Source organism: Thamnophis sirtalis, unplaced genomic scaffold (genome assembly GCF_051295495.1).
Source record: "Thamnophis sirtalis isolate CommonGarterSnake01/CBP01778 unplaced genomic scaffold, rThaSir2_p1.2 scaffold_6, whole genome shotgun sequence".
Lineage (NCBI taxonomy): Eukaryota > Metazoa > Chordata > Lepidosauria > Squamata > Natricidae > Thamnophis > Thamnophis sirtalis.
In genome coordinates, this window is record NW_028261386.1 from 39,255,784 (window position 1) to 39,275,968 (window position 20,185).

Consider the following 20,185-nt stretch of genomic DNA (forward strand, 5'->3'; position numbering starts at 1 on the left):
GAGGTCACTAGTAACTTTCTGTTTTTTTTTTAAAAAAAAATGTATCTGGAATGATGATAGTGGAAGGAGAGCTTGCAGCTTTTATATGCCAACAGGAGCTGCTGCATGTTGAGGAGAGATCAATAGCTTAAAGAAGCTTTCAAAGTTTCATGGTGCCCTCCAGTGCAATCCTTGTCTCCTTGTAACTCTGAAGTTTGTTTGCTTTTATATGATGTATTCATACATTTTAAAAGAAGAAGGGGAAATTGCTTGGGGCAAAGGCAATAAAGTATTCAATATTCAAATATTCAAATATTTGCTGACCATTATCCTTGGTTTAAAAAGGCATGATGGCAGCTATGATCCAACCCTATCATTTATCATAATCCCATGTTAAAAAGGAATGTGCAATGCGTGGTCCATGGTTGTAACTAGTATCTTAAAAGCTATGTTACATTTCTCCCTTGTCATTAATGAGGAGGTAAATTATATATGATTGATTTATTCATTAAATGCATTAAGCTGATGTTGACTTGCATATTATATGGATAGATCCATAGGTTTAATTTTATTACATAAAGTTGCAATTTTAATTAACGTTAGTTGCTATTACACTAAACAAATCCCTTTTAACTTTTGTTCTTCCCCTGCCTCTTCTTTGTTCTTGGGCTTAGGCACCTGCCAGCACACCATGTAAAACTTACCGGCATGTGTCACATAAACAGCATATGCAGCCCTGATTTAGCAAAATGGGAAACCACCTAACTAAACTTATGGTCTATATTTTGGCAGCCCACCAAATCAGAATCATTTACCTGTTAAGCCATTAGGCTGTAAAGGATCTCTGAGAGATATGGACCACAGAACATACCCATTATAGTAAAATTTAAACTGATACCTTTCATTTCCCCTCAAAGTTTGCAAAATTCTGCTTTTGGTTATACTAAATCTGGATTTGGTAAATAAACAAGATACAACCTCACTATTTAGATTCTGTTGATGGGAATTGCACATGAACCTTATTTTCCGCCAGCCCACTCAACATTCAATAACTGCACAGAGGCTATCACATATTTATTTATGAACTGTGGTGGCATGGTGGTTAGAATGCAGTATTGCAGGCTAACTCACTGATCACTGCCAGGATTTCAATTTTGACTGGCTCAAGGTTGACTCAGTCTTCCATCCTTGCAAGGTCGGTAAAATGAGGATCCAGATTATTGGAGGCAATATGCTGACTTTCTGAACCACTTAGGGCTATAAAGCAGTATGAAGCAGTATATAAGTTGTTAGATATTCACCCTATCTACAGTGGTTTCCACCAAGGTCCTCTGTTCCAGCAGGAACAGAGGTTTAATCCTATTGGTTGAAGGGTCTGACATCTCCCTATAAAAGGGCTGCTGTCAGACTCAACCTTCGCTGGATTGTTTTCATTTGTTGTATTCAATAAAGAGCTGTTGTTACCGTTAAGCCTGTATGTGCCTATCCATTACCTAATCTAATCTAACACTGGAGACGAAGGTGGGATTGGAAGGCAACTAGGCGAACCAAAAAGAGCGTAGCAATCAAGCAAGTACATCCAGCCTGGAGCTCAGCGCGGCATCGAGCAGCCATTTTTGAGTGGCAAACTCAAATTGCCCTCTGTACGCAAAATGGCTATGCACGCCCCACTCCGTATGACCCAGTCACCAAGCCCCTATTGCATTTTACTACAGGACCTTGTCTGCCACTGAGCGGAACTACAGCCAGTTGGACCGTGAGGCTTTGGCTGCAGTGGCCGGAGTAAAGAGATTCCACGAATACCTTTACGGCTGGAACTTTGAACTGGTTACTGACCATAAGCCGTTGTTGGGCTTACTGGCTGGGGACTGACCTACTCCAGTGTCATTATCACCTCGCTATGCACGCCCCACCAACTCTGTATGAACCAGTCACCAAGCACTGGGAATCGTTCATGCTACGATTTGACTGCTTCCTTGAGGCAAACGACCTCATGGGCATTCCCAAAGGCCGCAAGAAGAACATGTTCCTCAGATACTGTGGCCGGGAAGTGTTCGAGATGGAAAAAACCTTTCTGAGCCGACACCACTTCAAGCAGTTCCCTGGTCTGCACTGCAGCAGATGCTAAAGACCCACTATGCTCCCAAGCTGTCCAAGCACGTTCGCCGGCATGAGTTTAACATCAGAAACCAGAAAGAAGGTGAGTTGATTAATGAGTACGTTGCGGTGCTTCGCAAGGCCGCAGCGTACTGCGAATTCCGACACCTGGATGAACTGATTCTGGACCGCATAATTTGCGGCGTGCAGGACATTACCCTGCAGAGAAGGTTACTCGCTAAATCTAACCTCACTCTGCAGATCGCATTGGACGAGGCCAGGGCATCCGAATCAGCCGTCAAATCGACTGAGACTCTGCAGCGCCAAAGTGTAGCACAAAAAGTGCAGAAAAATACATGTGTACATCGCGAGGCTGCAGAGCCCGAGAGCTCATAAGGCGAGGAAGATGACAGCTGCCACATGTGCAGCAGCCGTGCCTAGCTGGCGTGCAAATTCAAATCATGTCTCCCGCCCTGTGCTAGCTGCAGAGGAGACCATTCCAGATCGGCTTGCCATTTCTGCGACGCAACCTGTCAGCACTGCAAACGAAAGGGGCACATCGCCAAGGTGTGCCAGAGTGAATTCCCTGCCACCACCTGGAAGCCTAAAAGTGCACCAAGCTGCCAACAGAGGCCCAACCCAGGGGCCTGGCAGAAGCCACCACGGCACTCAGAGTGTGACAATAGAGTCACGTGCCACACATCAATAGGCCAAGTCCACTCCAGGTGGCCAAAAAAGCTGAGGGTCACAGTCCTCATCGAGGACTCTCCATGTGAGATGGAGATCGACACTGGGTCATCACTGACCATCATACCGTGGTTGACCCTAAAGCAGGCTATCCCTAGCCTACAGAAGCAGCACCTAGCACCCCTGACATCCGCCTACGTGATTACCATGGAAACCGGGTCCCCATCGTGGTCCAAGGCACCTTCCGGGTGAACTCCAAGCAATTCAGCAGGAAACTCCCAGTGACAGTGGTCAGCGGCAACCTGCAGAGCTTCCTAGGGCTAGATTGGTTCCAAGCCCTGGGCTTAGAAGTGACTGGTATCAACGCCTTGAAAAATGACAGCGCTGAAGCCATCTTTAAGGAGTTCGAGGACGTCTTGGGCACCGGTCTGGGTAAGTATGTGGGGACTCCAATTTCCTTTAATTTGGACCCCAGCATAGCCCCAATTAGGCTAAAATCCAGGAGAGTACCTTTTGCTCTCCGCCCCAAAATTGACAGGGAAATTGACAAGCTCATGAGCCAGGGAATCCTAGAACCGGTTCATCACGCATGCTGGGAGACCCCTATAGTGACACCTGTCAAATCTGATGGGTCTGTTTGCATCTGCGCAGACTATAAATGCACAATAAGTAAAGCGCTACAACAAAGTGCCTACCCTGTACCCATTGTACAGCACCTACTCCATTCACTAGGCTCAGGAAAAACCTTCACAAAATTGGACATGGTGCAGGCATACCAACAATTGCCTGTAGATAGCGCTACGGCAGAGGCCCAAACCATTGTGACGCACAGGGGTGCATTGAAATGTCACCGCCTGCAATTCGGCGTTAGTATCGCCCCTGGACTGTTCCAAAGGATCATGGAACGGCTTTTGCAGGGGATTCCAGGAGTCCCCTATTTCGATGACATTTTGGTATCAGCTGCAAACAAGGTGCAACTTTTAAACCATGTGCGAACAGTTTTGGCTTGAATTAGAGACAAAGGCCTCCGTCTCAAATAAGAGAAATGCCAAATTAATGTGCCAAGAATTGTATTCCTAGGGTACCTGATTGATGGTTCTAGGATTCACCCAACTACACAAAAAATTAAAGCTATTCAGGACACCCCCACACCTCGCAATCAAACCGAGCTGCAGGCGTTCCTCGTCTCCTTAATTTCTACTGCATCTTTCTCAAACAGAAAGCCACCATTGCTGAGCCCTTACACCATCTCATGGCTAAGAACGTGAAGTGGTCCGGGGGCAGAGCCAAGACTGCCGCATTTGCTGCGGTAAAATGACTCCTATCAGCGGACTCCTTTCTAGTCCAATTCAGCCAGACCCTGCCGTTCATGCTGACCTGCGACGCTTCCCCTTTCGGCGTCGGTGCTGTGCTCAACGGAACCGAAGCCCCTATTGCATTTTACTCCAGGACCTTGTCTCCCACTGAGCGGAACTACAGCCAGTTGGACCGTGAGGCTTTGGCTGCAGTGGCCAGAGTAAAGAGATTCCACGAGTACCTTTACAGCCGGGACTTCGAACTGGTTACTGACCACAAGCCGTTGTTGGGCTTACTGGCTGGGGACCGACCTACTCCAGTGTCGTTATCACCTCGCATGACCAGGTGGACCATCTTCCTAGCTGCCTACTCCTACCGCCCCATCCACCGACCTGGATCCACTTTGGGGCATGCTGACGCTTTGAGCCGCTGCCCATTGCCAGAGCTCTCACTGACTCTACCCCCGAGATGCCAGTCCTCCTCATTGACTGCCTTGAGACTTGGCCTGTCTCATCCAGTGATGTTGCCCGTCAATCTGCAAAGGACTCCACCATCAAGCAAATTTTGAACTGGGTGTGGAAGGAGTGGCCCAAGAAGCCTGTTGGGGCTGATTTCAAAATGTATTTTGCTAAATGCGATGAGTTATCGGTTGTTAATGGCTGTTTACTGTGGGGGAACCGGGTAGTTGTTCCACCCAAACTGTGCATTACAGTATTAGAGGCTTTACACGTAGGGCATCCTGGAATTGTCAGGATGAAGTCTTTGGCTAGGAGTTACGTGTGGTGGTCTAACATGGACAGGGAGATCGAAGAGTGGGTGGCTACCTGCACATCATGCCAGGAGTCCAGACCAGCGCCCCCAGAGGTGCCCGCTAAGGAGTGGGAGCGACCTTAAGCACCATGGCCTAGGGTGCACATTGACTTTGCTGGCCCAGTTCATGGCCAGACATTTCTTGTAGTTGTGGATGCCTACTCGAAATGGTTAGAGGTAGTCCTGATGACCTCCACTATGGCAGAAGTGGTCATCAAGGTGCTACGGAGACTTTTCTCCACGCATGGCCTGCCCGACATCTTGGTCTCTGACAATGGGCCACAATTCACAGCCATGCAATTCAAGACCTTCCTAGCAGCTCAGGGAATCAGGTATGTGCTGGTCGCGCCATTCCATCCGGCTTCCAATGGTCAGGTGGAGAGAATGGTGAGATCCGCAAAAAAGGCCCTCACTAGAATGGGCCTGGGTTGATCACTGTTTGCTAATTCAGCACATCACACCCAGTGTCACTACAGGGAGAAGCCCCTCCGAGCTTCTCATGGGTTGCTGGCTAAGGTCCCACTTAGACCGGCTACACCCCAATTATTGTGCCTCATCGCCCCCAGACTCCACAAGCAAGATTCAGACATTTAGCATAGGGGATTTGGTATACACCCACAACTATGCTGGGAGAACTCTGTGGATTCCTGCCACAATGATAGGCATCACCGGCCCTCGTTCTTACCTCTTAGAGCTCGAGGACAGTAGGAATTGGAGAAGGCATATTGACCTACTCCGTGGCTGCCTCTCCAACTCCACTCTTAAACAACCAGAGGTAACTCCTGCACAAGTTAACCAAAGCCCTACGCAAACAGAGCAAACACTCACTCCTTCCACGGCGAGCTCAAGCCTGAGGGTACCGGGAAACTTCTCTGGTTTTGTTTCAGGGCCACAGTGAGCTCCGAGCGAACCGGCTCTAGAAGCTCCAGCCGCGGCCTGTGAAAGGTTCCAGGAGCTTCCACCAAACGGAGTCACGGAGCAAACAGGTCTGTCCAACCAGTCCAAGGAAACCCCTCCTACTGAGCTGCGCAGGTCAGGCAGAGCTACCCAAAAGCCCACCTACCTGCATGACTATGTTACAAGTAGGATTGTTCCATCCAAGAGGGGAGGGGTGTTAGATATTCACCCTATCTACAGTGGTTTCTACCAAAGTCCTCTGTCCTGGCGGGAACAGAGGTTTAATCCTATTGGTCGAAGGGTCTGACAGCTCCCCATAAAAGGGCTGCTGTCAGACTCAACCTTCGCTGGATTGTTCTCACTTGTTGTATTCAATAAAGAGCTGTTGTTACTGTTAAGCCTGTGTGTGCCTATCCATTACCCAATCTAACATAAGTCTTAAGTACTAAGTGCTTTTGCTATTCAAATTTGTTATAGCTTCCCAACTCCAGTGGACTTAAGCGTCTTTCCTCCCTTCTCTGACATATCTATTAGATTTGATAGGAAGGACTTCTCCAAGCACACAAATATTTATGCAAGGAGTCAGATGCAGGATAAGATCCTGATGTTTAATCAGGATACTTCCTTGGGGTCTGTCTACATATTTAAACACACATGGATACTTTATTAAGAACACTCAATGGATTCTCCTTGAGTTGAGGCAATATGTCTATACAATATTGAGTATATACTTCTTAAGGCCTTGTTTGTTGAAAACTGAGGAACATGTGTATAATTTTTTCCATGTGTTGTGTCACAACAATGTCTCTCATGCTTTCAATTCCAAATTTTGTAGCTGGATTTATCTGATAGTTTGGAATCCCAAACTTTTTTTCTGCCTTGCAATGAAGAAGCTAGAAAGTCTGTTGCTGCTTGGGTGCATAATCACCGCAGTTTTGTATCCTATAAATAGGTTTAGTAAAGCTTTGTGTGGTTTCAGAACAGAATATTCTTTCACCCTGAGGCCACAGCAAGAGACAAGGTGTAAGAACATACTCTCTGAAAAGCAGGTCCTTTTTCAAACCATTCTCTGAGTTCTGCGTCTACATCAGCTTTACCACCTATCAACTGAGTTCTAAATGATCGTTGTCAGGTTGAAAGGGCCCTATTTTGAACTTGTGAATCAAGGCAAAAAGGTGCATTTAGGGAGAAGCATGATCACCATAGTGTTTATGCAATTAGAAGGATGCTGTCAGCAAGCTTGAAAACATATTGCATTTTTCATAGGCTTTATAGGCTAGGCCTCTTCCCTGGGAGATGTGATTCACCTTTTTCCTTTCAAGAAAGTTATGCTTGCTTGTATGATATTTGTTTAAAAATGCAACGTATCACTGTTTTTGTTGTTTGGATAAGGTTTAAATGCCTGTAGTTTTTTAAATACATGGTTAATTCTGAGATATCAGCCAGGTCATAACCCTTGGAAAAATAAGAGGACAAATTTAACTTCCAGAGCCTAGTTCTTTTATTTTCCAGATCAGTTTAGCATTTTTTAAGGATTATGATGGAAGAAAATATGTATATGTATACATATCAGAATAAACTCTGATCAGCTACTGTAATAGCTATATATATTTCAGTAGCCGATCAGAATTTATTCTGAAAGAGCAGCAGCAAACTAATGTGAATTGTCTGAGGATTTTTATTTTTTTTTGGCTTTTAAATAGATGTTAACCTTTCATTTGAAAATCCTTGAGGATCTCATTAATGACCTCGTGGCAGGTGGCCTCTTGTGACAGAAGAGCCGTTCCATGTAAACAACTACTCTTTAAATGAGTTATTGATACAGCTGCTATCCAATATTTTGCAACAAATGAACTGGAACTGACGTCTTAGTGTTTTCCTGCCTTGGAACAGCTGCAACCTGGGTGTTCTTTGCAGGTGAAAGCTATTGATGCCCAGAGAGTGATTTTGCATGTGTTGTTCACTGTGTTGGAAATAAATGGCCATTGTTTTGGGATAGGCATGGACAGGATGGAGATTCTGCATAAAGAGATAGGGTTGCAATGAACTTTGTTTGTAGATTCTGTCTCAGGTATAGCAGGAAGATGGTTTAGGATGCAAAGCAAACCAACATTTAACCACTGCTTTTATTTTGTTTTGCTTTTAGAGATAAAATTTATTCAAGTTCACTGAGGTTCTATTAAGTCAATATTTTCCATTATTTTCTCCTGAAACATATTCCAAGGTGGATTAGGGAGAAAAAAAATGACATTTTAAAAAAGTAGCTTAAAAATAGAGGAATGCTGGAACCACCATATGTGGACTGGGAAAATCCAAAGAATAATTAGATTTATTAATGTAAGCACATACAATCAACAATAAAGAGAACATATGTGGACCTCTCTTGAATTCTTGAGCCAAAGTACTGTTTTAATTGTCTTCCTCATCCCTTGCTTGACATTCCTTGGATCTTCTTTAGATATATCTGGTAGGTGAAGATATTTTGTACAGTGAGGGGAAAATTGTGGCAGATATACTCCATGAAGTATGCTGAGGAATTTTAACTCTTTCAGCCAAGGCACATGCCTTCTAATTTTAAATTTTAGATATGTTAAAATCATTGTGTGGTAGAGTTTTATCTCAAAATCATCTGGAGCAGTGGTGAAATTCAATTTTTTTTTACTACCGGTTCTGTGGGTGTGGCTTGGTGGGAGTGGTGTGGCTTGGTGGGAGTGGCAAGGGAAGTATACTGCAAATCTCCATTCCCATCCCACTCCAGGGAAAGGATACTGCAAAATCTCCACTCTCACCCCACTCTGGAGTCAGCCAGAGGTGGCATTTGCCGGTTCATAGAACTACTCAAATTTCCACTACCAGTTCTCTGAACTACTCAAAATTTCCGCTACCAGTTCTCCAGAACCTGTCAGAACCTGCTGGATTTCACCCCTGATCTGGAGGCCACCATTTTGGAAAAGCTAATTATAAAAAACTATATATTTCTACAATTGATAGAAGAATAAAAATAGAAGTTGTACATTATATATGTATTCATTATACTGACATCTAGGTGGTCCTCATTTAAAATTACTTATTCAGCAACTGTTCAAACTTCTGATGATATTGAATTGAATGGTACTTACAATGGATCCTTCAGTAATTCCAGCCATCACATTGTTCCAAGGTCATGTTGTTGCCATTTTTGACTTTTTTTGCTAGCTTCCTACAAGCAAAATCAATGGGGAAGCTGGCAGGAGATCGCAAATTGTGACCATGTGATGTCTTTGCTTGATGATCTGCAATGATTCGCTTAATGACTGAAACCAGAAAATGCTAGAATTGATGTTGCTAAGCGATGCAGTCACGCAACATTGCACTTTTTGACTGTGTCACTTAGTGATGGACATTATGACCCCCATTGTTGTCGTTAACTGAGGACAACCTGTATTATATTTTGATAGGCCTATTCATATTTTATTATAATATTATAGTCCTGAAAATTTCTATTTTGTCTTTGTCTTTTTATTATAGCTACATGATTTTTTAAAACCTAAAATGCAACGTATGCTTATCAAAGATTCTTAAATTATCTGTTGTTACAATCCATGACAATTCCTTATGATTCACTTTCCATTGGCGGCTTTTTTAAAAATGCCACACTGTTATGCCTGTTTGAAAATTTCAGAAATATTTGCGTGGAAAATCCTCCTCAACTTTTATCTTGAATAAACAGAATAAAACTGAGTTGCCCCAATGGAAAAAGGTATGAGCACACCTGCACAGAAAATGTGATTATTTCAAATATGTACGAAAGCAGGAATGTTATGCTCAAAGGAACATGACAGATGCTAATATAGGAACACAGAAATAACAACAGGCAAATATCAGCCTATCTCCAAACTATAAATAGATTTATTTCTTGTCTTATAACAATAAATAAATTACTGCTTTACTAGTTGGTGTCACTTTTGTCTCCAGGTGGTTGAGAATAGATTGATCAGTGCAAATGCCTTTGTTAGCAAATGAGTCAGCAAAAGATTGGTGTCAGTTGTTTGTACATTTTAAAATATGGTTATTTGTTTTTGCAAGCCAAAAGCTGATATCCTGTAATTACTCCAGGGGCTTGCAAACCTGTCAAAATCAGTCAGTGTTACTTAGCTCTTAGCTCTTACTAATCTTCCTAGAACAAAACAGCTCTTTTCATTTGGGTTCCTATGCCCAGGGAGGCAATCAGGGATAAATTAAGTGGACCATTCCATTTCTCATCCCTTTCTACATTCTCATAGCTAGGCTCTCTGTATGGTGGAGACACGGGCATCTCTAGGGTAGAGGGGGAAAAGAAAACATGAATGATGCAAAAGCCATGTTTTATGTAGTTGCATTAGAGGTCCTGATGCAAATACATAATTGTGTCATTTTCATGATTACATAATTGTACTCGTTATCCTTTTGGCATGACTGTGGTTTGCTGCAGAGACTGTCGTGCAGAGATCCGCATGGAATGAGAGAAGGCACCAATGCATAGGGCTCAGTTCTTTCTTGTTCTACCATCTTCAAGAGTACAGACTCTGAAGCTTCTCCTGCAATCAGGGATCAACATGAATTGCTCTATGATGGTGTTATCAATCTTCGGCAACTCTAAGAAGTGAGGTTTTAACCCTCAGAATTCCCCAGCCAGCGTGGCTGGATGAGGCATTCAGGGGAGCTGAAGTCCACACATCTTAGACTTGCCATAGTTGAGAAATCCTGCTCTAAGAAAGTTCTCAAAGTGAAGTGCTGGGCATTGTCACCCTTGATATTTCCTTGTCCACAGGCAGCCACACAGCCAAATATTTGGGCAAATAAGCAGACATGTACAGAAAAGCTATAGCTGTAGCTAAACCTTTCCTTCCTCCAAACTGTATTTCAAGTATTGAGTAGCTGTCTTGCGCTGAGTAAAAATGTTGATTACGTTAGCAATGTCTTTAAGACTACATAATGCTAGGAACAACAGTGTGATGGAACTATTTATGTATATGGAACTTGTAAAAAAGAAGCATTTTATTACGTTGTAGATACAAGGTCCAGGCCCAGGGCAGTATGAAATAAAGGATGTCCAACCAGTTTCAATACGATCGTCCTTCGTATCAAAAGTACCACGAATATTGCCAGCTCACACTGTGAGTATAACATTGATAATGGCTCAATCTGTGCTTGCAGCTGTAGGGCTGACTTGGGGTTCCTGACTTTCTTGGAGACCTTCTATTTTCAGCCTTTGGATTTTCAGCTTTTTTTGCGGGGTGAGGTGGGGGGACACCTAGTATTTTCAAGATATAAAGGAAAACATGGAGACAGTAAATGTTACTTAGATTCAGGCATTATTAAGTTGTATCCATGGAAATAAAACCCGGTTGTGGAGAAGATCAGACTGGTTGCCTGATGTATTAGAACACCACTTGACAATACACCTGGGATCTGTTCTGAAGTTGGGCAATCTGGAATAAGGAAGTGTGCTCAGTCTTGAAATATCAAAATGAAGCCCAAACACTAGGGCATTCTAGTCCATTTCAGGTAGTCCTTGACTTACAACCATTTGGTTAGTGACTGTTCAAAGTTACAATGGATCTGAAAAAGTGACTTATGATTGTTTTTCACACTTACAACTGTTGCAACATCTCCATGGTCATGTGATCAAAATGTGGATGCTTGGCAACTGGTTCATATTTATGACAGTTGCAGTGACCTGGGATCATGTGATCATCTTTTGCGACCTTCTGACAAGCAAAGGCAATGGGGAAGCCAGATTCACTCAACAACCAGGTTACCTCACTTAACAACTGTGGCAAGAAAGGTCATGAAATGAGGCAAAACTCGCTTAATATATAGCTCAATTGGCAACATAAATTTTGGGCTTAATTGTGGCCATAAATCTAGGACTACCTGTATAATATTTCATTTAGCATTATTCATCCTGCAGTAGCAAGCTGGCAGCAAATATAAAGCTACTGGGAAAAACTAGGCACTAGTCTGTGAATTTTGCGATATTATATTTTCGTTTGGTAGATGAATACAATCCATTATCTTTAATCATATGAGTCATACCATAATGTTAGTATAATTTAATTTGGATTCTTGCACTGAGAAAAGAGTTGGACCTGATAGCCTGAATGGCCTGTTTCCAAGTCTATGATTCAAGGACTGTAATTCTAATCATCTTGAATTTGCTTTTGGTTGCTAAGGACATCTTATTGAAATCCAAGCGTCTTAAAATTGCTGAGGTTGAGAAACGATGCAATAGACAGGAAGGGCCAAAAGAGTAGGAGGTTCAGAATAGCTACCATGTTTCCCCGAAAATAAGACAGGTTCTTATTTTCTTTTGACCTCTGAAATGAGCACTTGGCCTTATTTTCGGGGAGGTCTTTTTATTTTTGAAGTGCAGGAGGCAGCGAGCATGGACCCCCCCCCCTACTGCTGTATTGCAATATTTTTTGAGGAGGGCTTATTTTAGCACAGGTGCTCAAAAGCCCGATTGAGCTTATTATCCAGGGAGGTCTTATTTTCAGGGAAACAAGATAATTACCAGGTCTTACATTCCCTGTTTCAATATTTTGAAACATGCTCCTCAATGGTGAAATTAACAGGATATTCTTACCTAGATCAGTGTTTCTCAACCTTGGCAACTTGAAGATGTCCGGACTTCAACTCCCAGAATTCCCCAGCCAGCATTCGCTGGCTGGGGAATTCTGGGAGTTGAAGTCCGGGCATCTTCAAGTTGCCAAGGTTGAGAAACACTGACCTAGATGATCTTCTTTAACTCAGACTGATTCCACATAGACAGGTCCAAGTAGTACCTGCTCTGGAGGTGGGTTTTATTTTATTTTTTGGGGTAGCAAGAAATTTTAAAAAAAGACCTCAGAGTGATTTAAACAAGCTGTGAATACTAGCATTGTTGTTGTTTTCTTATAGAATTCTTGTTTGTATCTCATTCTGTACAGAAAGTCCCTGGTCCAGGATATTATTGGCCTACCAAGCAGGCACCAAGACAGCCTAGAACTATTGCCAGCCTTGGACGGGAGCATACTATTTTCTTTAGCAACGTTCCTGAACTTTAGAATACAAAGGATACGTCGTTGTGACACCTTCATTAAGACAAGCTTCCTGATTTTTATTCCTCTTCATTTTAAATGATTATGTTGTTAATCTATGCAAATGCTATTTTGATCAATGTTTTTTTTTAGCATCCTAGATTGTTTTTGGTTTTAAATCATGGCATACTTTATAACTGTGGTTAAATCATGGCATATCCTGTGACTGAATATTTTGTAATTTGCCTGAACTTAAATCATTCAGAGACAGCAGTATTTGCTAAATGCAAGGTCAGCATTGGAAGAGAAAGAGAATAGAGATGACTTAAGTTATCCAAAAGGATTGGCCTTCTCATCTTTTTCCCGATAAGAAGGATCATTTGGTGCCAGCATATCTAAATGCCAAACCTTTCTATTTCTCATTCAACCTTCCCAGATTTCCCCGGGTGTTATCTATGATAAATGAATAGCTTATTTCAAAATAATGGCATTGTAATCAATAGCATACACTGGTCTCTTTACAGAGTTTCAAACTCTGCAAAAATAGTTTATATCCACTCAAAAGACTACATTTAGTAGGCCAGAAAAATCGTAAAAAGAAGTGAAAATGCTTATTCTTTAAAAATAAACTAATCATTACTATAAGAAATCTAGAACTTCTTTCTTTGCAATCTTTTTTTCCCTAAATCCTGGAAAATATTCTATTTGAAAGAACTGTGTGTTGGAGAAAGGGGAATTGGTTGTGGTTTGGCATATGCTTGTTTGTTAGTTAGGCTTGGCTGAGATGATGGCTGTTTCAAGGTCTCGTCATGTCTTTAATGATTAAATTGTTACTGTTCTAGCTTTCCCTAAGTACAGGTAGTCCTCGACTTACAACCATTTGTTTAGTGACTGTTCAAAGTTACAATGGCACTGAAAAATGTTTCTTATGACTGGTTTTCACACTTATAACTGTTGCAGCATCTCCAGAATTCAGATGGTTGGTAACTGGTATTTAGGATAGTTGCAGTGTCCTGAAGTCATCTGATTACCTTTCGTGACTTTCTGACAAGCAAAATCAAGGAAGAAGCCAGATATACTTAACAATGGTGTTACTAACTTAACAACTGTAGTGATTCACGTAATAGCTGTGGCAAGAAAGGTCGTAAAATAGGGCAAAGTTCATTTAACAACTGTCTTGCTTAGCAACAGAAATTTTGGACCCAATTGTGATCGAGGACTACCTGTATTATGCACAACAATGTGCAAAATTTAGGGATTGACTGTGGCAATAAAATAGGCATGAAATAAGCATGCCAGGTTGATACAGGGAGGGAGTCAGTGAAGATTGATGGTATTAGGCATCTGGGAAGGAGGCGAAGGGCCCTTTGGGGTCTAGGGACTGCACACAAAAGCTTTGTAGTGGGAAGGGCTTGCCATTAACTTTTGGCAGAACTTAAATGGGCTCTGAAAGCCATGAAAATGGGCTCCCCAGACTATGAGAGGAAGGCATTCGCAGAAATGGATTAATGCCTCTCCTCCCCTTTTAGAAAATGTGTATTGCTTCAACTTGTGACGTTGCAGCCATCCGTGATGGGCAGTTCTGGGACCCAGACTGTTCAGCTGGCTCAAGGCATCCTGCTGAAATGGAGACCTTTAATCTAGGGAAAGTTCTCCTCATATCCAGTTCATTCATTGCCTTTACTTCTAGGTTTCCAATAGTATATTGCTCCCAAAGGACATTTCTGCCTCACTTTGTACAATATAACATGGAAAACCTGAGTCAGCAAAGAATTTCAGTGGAAGCAAATCATTGATAAATGGAGCAAAGTCTCTCCGGATTACTAATCATTATCAAAGGGGATCTTGCAAATCGACTTCTCAGAATAAAGTATAGTCCTTTATTATTCCTTAACATTAATTTACTACCTATCTCCCTAATCTTAATTGCACTGCTATCCCCCCTCCCCCATGTGCTATTAAAATTCATTAACTTGAAAGCAAGCCTCAAAGTTCAGAAACTTCAGCTGGCAGAGCCCTTCAGCACTTCTGTAGTCAAATGAGAATGTCAAGTGATAATACGAATGTGCCAGAAAGGTTGGGGGGAAGCTGCTGGTTCACGTGTTGAAAAGGCTGTGGTAGCATTGTAGTAATCTTGCAGGAATTTTTACAACTCTGCAATGGGGTTGGGTTTGACTTGAAAAAGATTTGAAGGCTGTGGCAGTGATAAACTGATAGTGCACTCTTGAGAACGAAGGTCAACAGTATGTAGCAGAGGAGATCCACACCCTAGAATTTCGCTTGCATCTTTTCATAGCATCAACATGCTCCACCAACTTCTTTCTTTGCACCCTCTCATTTTCATCTGATTCTCTGTGTATGCCAAAGGAAGCCTTAAGTTATCTTTAGCTGTCTTGGTTTAACAATATTCTTTTCTGTCTTAATCTGATAAATCTGGTATGCTTCCTTGGCTGTTTTGCTGAGGAAGTGGTCACTTAAGTCCTAGTGATTGGGATCTGCCCACTTCCTGTTGGCTACTTTAGTTTGGGTCCTTCTGGTTTGGCAGCAAGAGAATCCAGTTCTTTCAGTTCAGCCTCTACTTTGCATTCCCCAGTTCTCCCTAGCCAATATTCAATCCTAGCCTTAGTCCTTTGGGCAAATATCTGTGATTGGGCAGATCTATAGTGGCAGCCATTTTCTGAAAGGACAAGCAATACAATACAATACAATACAATACAATACAATACAATACAATACAATACAATACAATACAATACAATACAATACAATACAATACAATACCAGAGTTGGAAGGGACCTTGGAGGTCTTCTAGTCCAATCCCCTGCCTAGGCAAGAAACCTTATACATGCTCTATGACATTTTACCAAGTTGCCACTTCTCATTTTGCCTCAATATTATTTACATGGAGCCTTTTGAGAGAAGATATTATTCTTGTTACAGTTACTTGAGGCAGAAAGAGAATCTCTAGAAACATCACTTAATCAAAACAAATTCCTTGTATTTTCCAGAATCTCCAAGCTGCGATAATGCCAATTTTTGGCTTGATAATAAATACATTGTTCAATTTTTTAGACAATCAGACCCAATTCTTGCCTTCAATGTACCCTTCTCTGAACTTTGCAGTGTATTTCTTCAATCAAAATAATAATAATATGTAGCAAGTTGCAGATCCTAGGGAAAAGTAACCCTCCATGAATATATTACTGAAACAACATAAAAATACATTACAATAACAACATTGCAAAAATGTATATAAAAGCCAAGGCTGCATTGTAAAAATCCTCTAGTGTACATGAGTAAAGAGAGGGGCGCATAAAAAGAAATATTGTACAATTGAAACAATCTCAAGCTGATATGGAGATCAGACAAATGAGAGTGAAAACCTGAAAGCAATAAAATTACTTAAAGCACAAATGGAGAAAAATCCATCAATTTCCAGCCTAGCATCTTTTCTCCTGGATAGCACTATGTAGAATTTTTAAGAAAATGTAATACAAGAAAGTGATATATAAATCATCAATCATTTGTAGTTTTCCTGCACAGGCACCATTGCAGTGGACAATTCTTTGCTTGTCTGCTAGCCAAATTATCTGGTACCTTCAAGATCAAAAAATGGATGAACCAGGAAAGAACACAGCTCTTCCTTGGTTGGTTTTTAATTGTATCTTCTAATTAAATACTAATTCCTAACTTGCTGGCAGTTTACTTCATATTTTGTTTTACTTCACTTTATTCATTTCTTCAAAAAATAGCAATGCAAGAGACAAAATAAACACTCCCACAATGGTAAATACATGCATAACGCCATCATTACACCACAATTAAAAATATGGTTTCCCAATAATAATCAACTAAATGTTGAATGCCTGTTCAATACCAAAAGGTTTAAATAGAAATATTCTGAATGCCAAGAGAGAAGTGTCCAATTATACCTTTGTAGTCATCATATTCCATAATATGTGGGCAACCACTGAGATGGTCCACCTACTGACTTGAAGCTCTTGCACATGTCTCAGAGACCTGGACCTTGAGTGGACTTTCTCTAAGTGTCCTTACAGTCCATGCAGAATCACGGCCTCCAAATTTCTATAAGGTGTTATTTTATAATAGTGGATTTATCCTGCTAAGAGACTGACCTCTGCATTCTTTATCACTCATAGTTTCTGAGTCATCTTCAAAGGCAGCCCTATCTAAGCACATTTTAAGAGCCTGAACAGGTGGTGATAAGTGTGAGTTACTGTTGCCAGTGCTTCCTGATCTAGGCAGGGCATACTAGCTAAAGGTGAAGAAAAGTCTCCCTATCTACAGAGTCCACGTGCTCTTCAAGTAGGAAGCATGAATCCAACACCCACCCACCCCAATCACACACTTGCTCATTCAGAGGGAAAGCTATCAGACCAGCGACCATAATGGATATTTCTCTCACAGCCGACACACTTCCAAATCTTTATTTCCCTGGCTTATGCTAGTCATCTGTGCATTGACAATACTTCACTTACATAAAGAAATAATTTCTTACAGCACTTTTATATAAATGTTCAATAGTATATGGAGAAGACACTCCATATTGGAGCAACCACTGGTTTGATTGCTTTGCTTCTATTACTACCAAGTGGATCTGCTTATTGAAGAAGGAGTTGAAATGCTCTAAGATGGTTCCTTCAGTTTCTCAGCCCATGTAAGTCAGTCTAAAAGGATAATAACAATAGCAAAATGCTGCTAAGTCCACATGGCCATAATGTTCTATTCTGGGCTTGAATCCTGACTGGAATTCCTATAGGATCCTCTGTAGCTGATTCAACACTGCCTTCTCAAAAAATGTCACTGAAAAAAAGAAAATTGGAATCTGAGTCTATGCAGTGGGGTTTTGCTTAGAAGAGAGATGGTCTCCAGAGAGCCTACCACTGCCTCCTTCAAGACAAGTAGTATCTTATTTCCCTCAGAGGGGTATCAATCACTTTCCAGCTCTAGCTGTACATATCGCATCTGGCAACCTGGAAGAGCCAGAAGTGGCATGAATCCAACCCACAAGAGGCAAAGCTAATATTACCGAGCACCTTATCCATGTCCTCAGGTTCCACAAACTCAAAAGAATATTGTGAAGCATCATCCCTTCTCATTGCACATATCTCCTGTCTAGTTGAGCATTAGACCTAAGAGAACAAGAGTGGCTTTATCCTTAAAGAAGTCTGCAACAACAGCAGAACAGCCTGCAGACAACTTGTTCTTCCAAACCTACCCTAAAAGAATAAGATTTAGCTTGAGACTGGATGTCAGGCAAGAACTGGAGGGCAGAATGAAGATAATAGACATGCTCTGCTGCTCTTCTTGCCAGCATGTTGGTCCAATTAAGGTATAATATCTCATTCTTTTCCCATTGTTATTGCAGGCATCTTTTAACATGCTTCATCTCTCATAGCTCTTCGGAGAGCCAGGGAGTGGCTTGAGATTGTTATCCAGAAGGAGAACCTGTGGGAGAAATTTCATTCAGTACTTGTCCTATTAATTTTACATATTTATTTATTCAATTTGTATATAGCTTCCCTTCTCAAACCACTGACTCTGGGCAGCCACCATAATAAAAACAATTAAAACGGTCAAAATGATTATAAAAAAGAAATTAAATGCAATTAGCAGCTGAGAGATATTGTAATTGGTATTAATATAGCCTTCATATACTCCAAACTTCAGACCCAGGTGCATAGCCAGGTCTTCAAGAACTTGGTAGAAATTGACCAGGGCCAAGATAAAGATGCATGCCAAATCCTTAGGAAAGTCCCCAAGCACTCCGAAGAAGTTCCATGAGACATTTAGGGTGGACCATATTAACAGGTGTACTAAATATTCCAATAATATATTCCATATATATAATGGAATTAATTCTCAGTTGTAGTCATTTGTACATAAGGTTGTGTGTGACACATAAATACAATTAGTTGTGTGTGTGTGTGTGTGTGTGTGTGTGTGTGTTATGTGTGTGTGAGAGAAAAAGAGACAGAGGGGGAGGGAGAGGGAGGGAAAAGAAGGATAAAACTCCAGTAAAAACCAAGTTTGGAGGAGAAACCAAAAACTCCAGTAGCCATAACTGGTTTTGTTTTGTTAGTGGAATTAAGGTATACAGCAGAATAATAATTTTGGAAGGTGATCATGCTAATTGGCTTCAAGTTGAGCACATCTGTTATGGAGGGATTTACACACAGAGGTACAGACATACACTCACATACACACAGTATAGTGCTTTGATTTTATTAGGTGTGGGATTTCCAGAAAGGCCATGAGTTTGGAAATTATATTGATAATTACTCAAGGGGTAAAATTGTTGCATGCTCAAAGTCTTACAATATGCAATAAAGGACAGATAAGAACAAGTCAAGGTGTACAGCTACAACATAATTATAATTGCATATTACTTCCAAACCAAACCCTGTGAGGTGATAAGATCATGAGAAATCAGCTAGTTTTCTATAGTATTAACTACTGGGATAAAGGATACCTGCGTTATTGGACGCCTTCAAAGAAGATAAATTAATAAGAAACAGCAAAGGATCTGCAGAAAGGAAAATTTAGTTCTGGACCATAGGCCACGGGGAAGCAAATGTCAAGGGCTTCATGTGCTGGAGAATGAGGCATGAAGGGGTCAGAATAGTTAACTTGAATATTGTTGCAATAGGCAGGCAGGAAAACATGCTTACTTGTTAGCATGTAAGGAGTTGGCAAGAAATTAGCAGCTAAACATTTTATGTTAAATACAGTAGCCATATTTTCTTAGAAAAAAATAAAGGAGAAAACTGAAAAGTGGGCAAATCTGAAAGAGGTTTATATTATTTTAATTGTTTATACCTATAAGTTTGCTTTACAAAGGAAATTTCAAAAGTCACTTGTCTATGAGACAAGTGGCCATATCTGTAAATATAACGAAATAAATAAATTCAAGAGCAAGTCAAGCTTTATAAAAAATATCCTAATAAAAATATCTGAAATCAAGTATATATGTACATTTAGTTTGAAAGGCAATTCAATTCCATATTTTTTTACATGAATGTGAAAGACTGGATTTTATGTGGTACAATTTATGGTAGAAATCAAATGACCAAAATAAAGGATAAAAGTGAGTTTTTGAAAATATATATCTAAAAGACAGTTTTCTAAAATAAAGGCTGTCCTTTATAATAATGAATGTATAGTCTCTGAAATTATAAAGCAAAGGAGTAGACAATTGGAATAATTTTAGCTAAAACTCTGTTAATATTGTTAGTATAGATGCTTATGCATACATTTGGTCACTATATACACACTAACTTACTAGAATTATTACAAAGATACTATGCATCAAACTTGGATAGTAGTAAACACTGTTTTATTCACTTGTTAGCTGTGT

General features: G+C 41.0%; 2 protein-coding genes across 3 annotated transcripts in view; both read left to right on the plus strand.

Annotated features, from left to right (window-relative positions):
- Nucleotides 1-20,185, plus strand: part of STPG4 (sperm-tail PG-rich repeat containing 4) — a 57,945-nt gene that overhangs the window by 16,899 nt on the left and 20,861 nt on the right. The window contains exons 5-6 of one of the 2 annotated variants that reach the window (XM_087717673.1): nt 10,797-10,901; nt 12,717-12,934. The exons of the other annotated variant lie outside the window; for it this stretch is intronic. Of the exons in view, the coding sequence (XP_087573799.1) occupies nt 10,797-10,901; nt 12,717-12,833 (222 nt within the window). The 3' untranslated portion in view covers nt 12,834-12,934. Of the gene's footprint in view, nt 1-10,796; nt 10,902-12,716; nt 12,935-20,185 lie in introns of those variants that run through there. 2 annotated transcript variants of the gene reach the window in all.
- On the plus strand, nt 1,880-4,627 carry LOC148044950 (uncharacterized). The gene is given in 4 exon segments (XM_087717522.1): nt 1,880-2,045; nt 2,048-2,404; nt 2,929-3,195; nt 4,272-4,627. Coding segments are annotated over 4 exon segments (1,146 nt in total).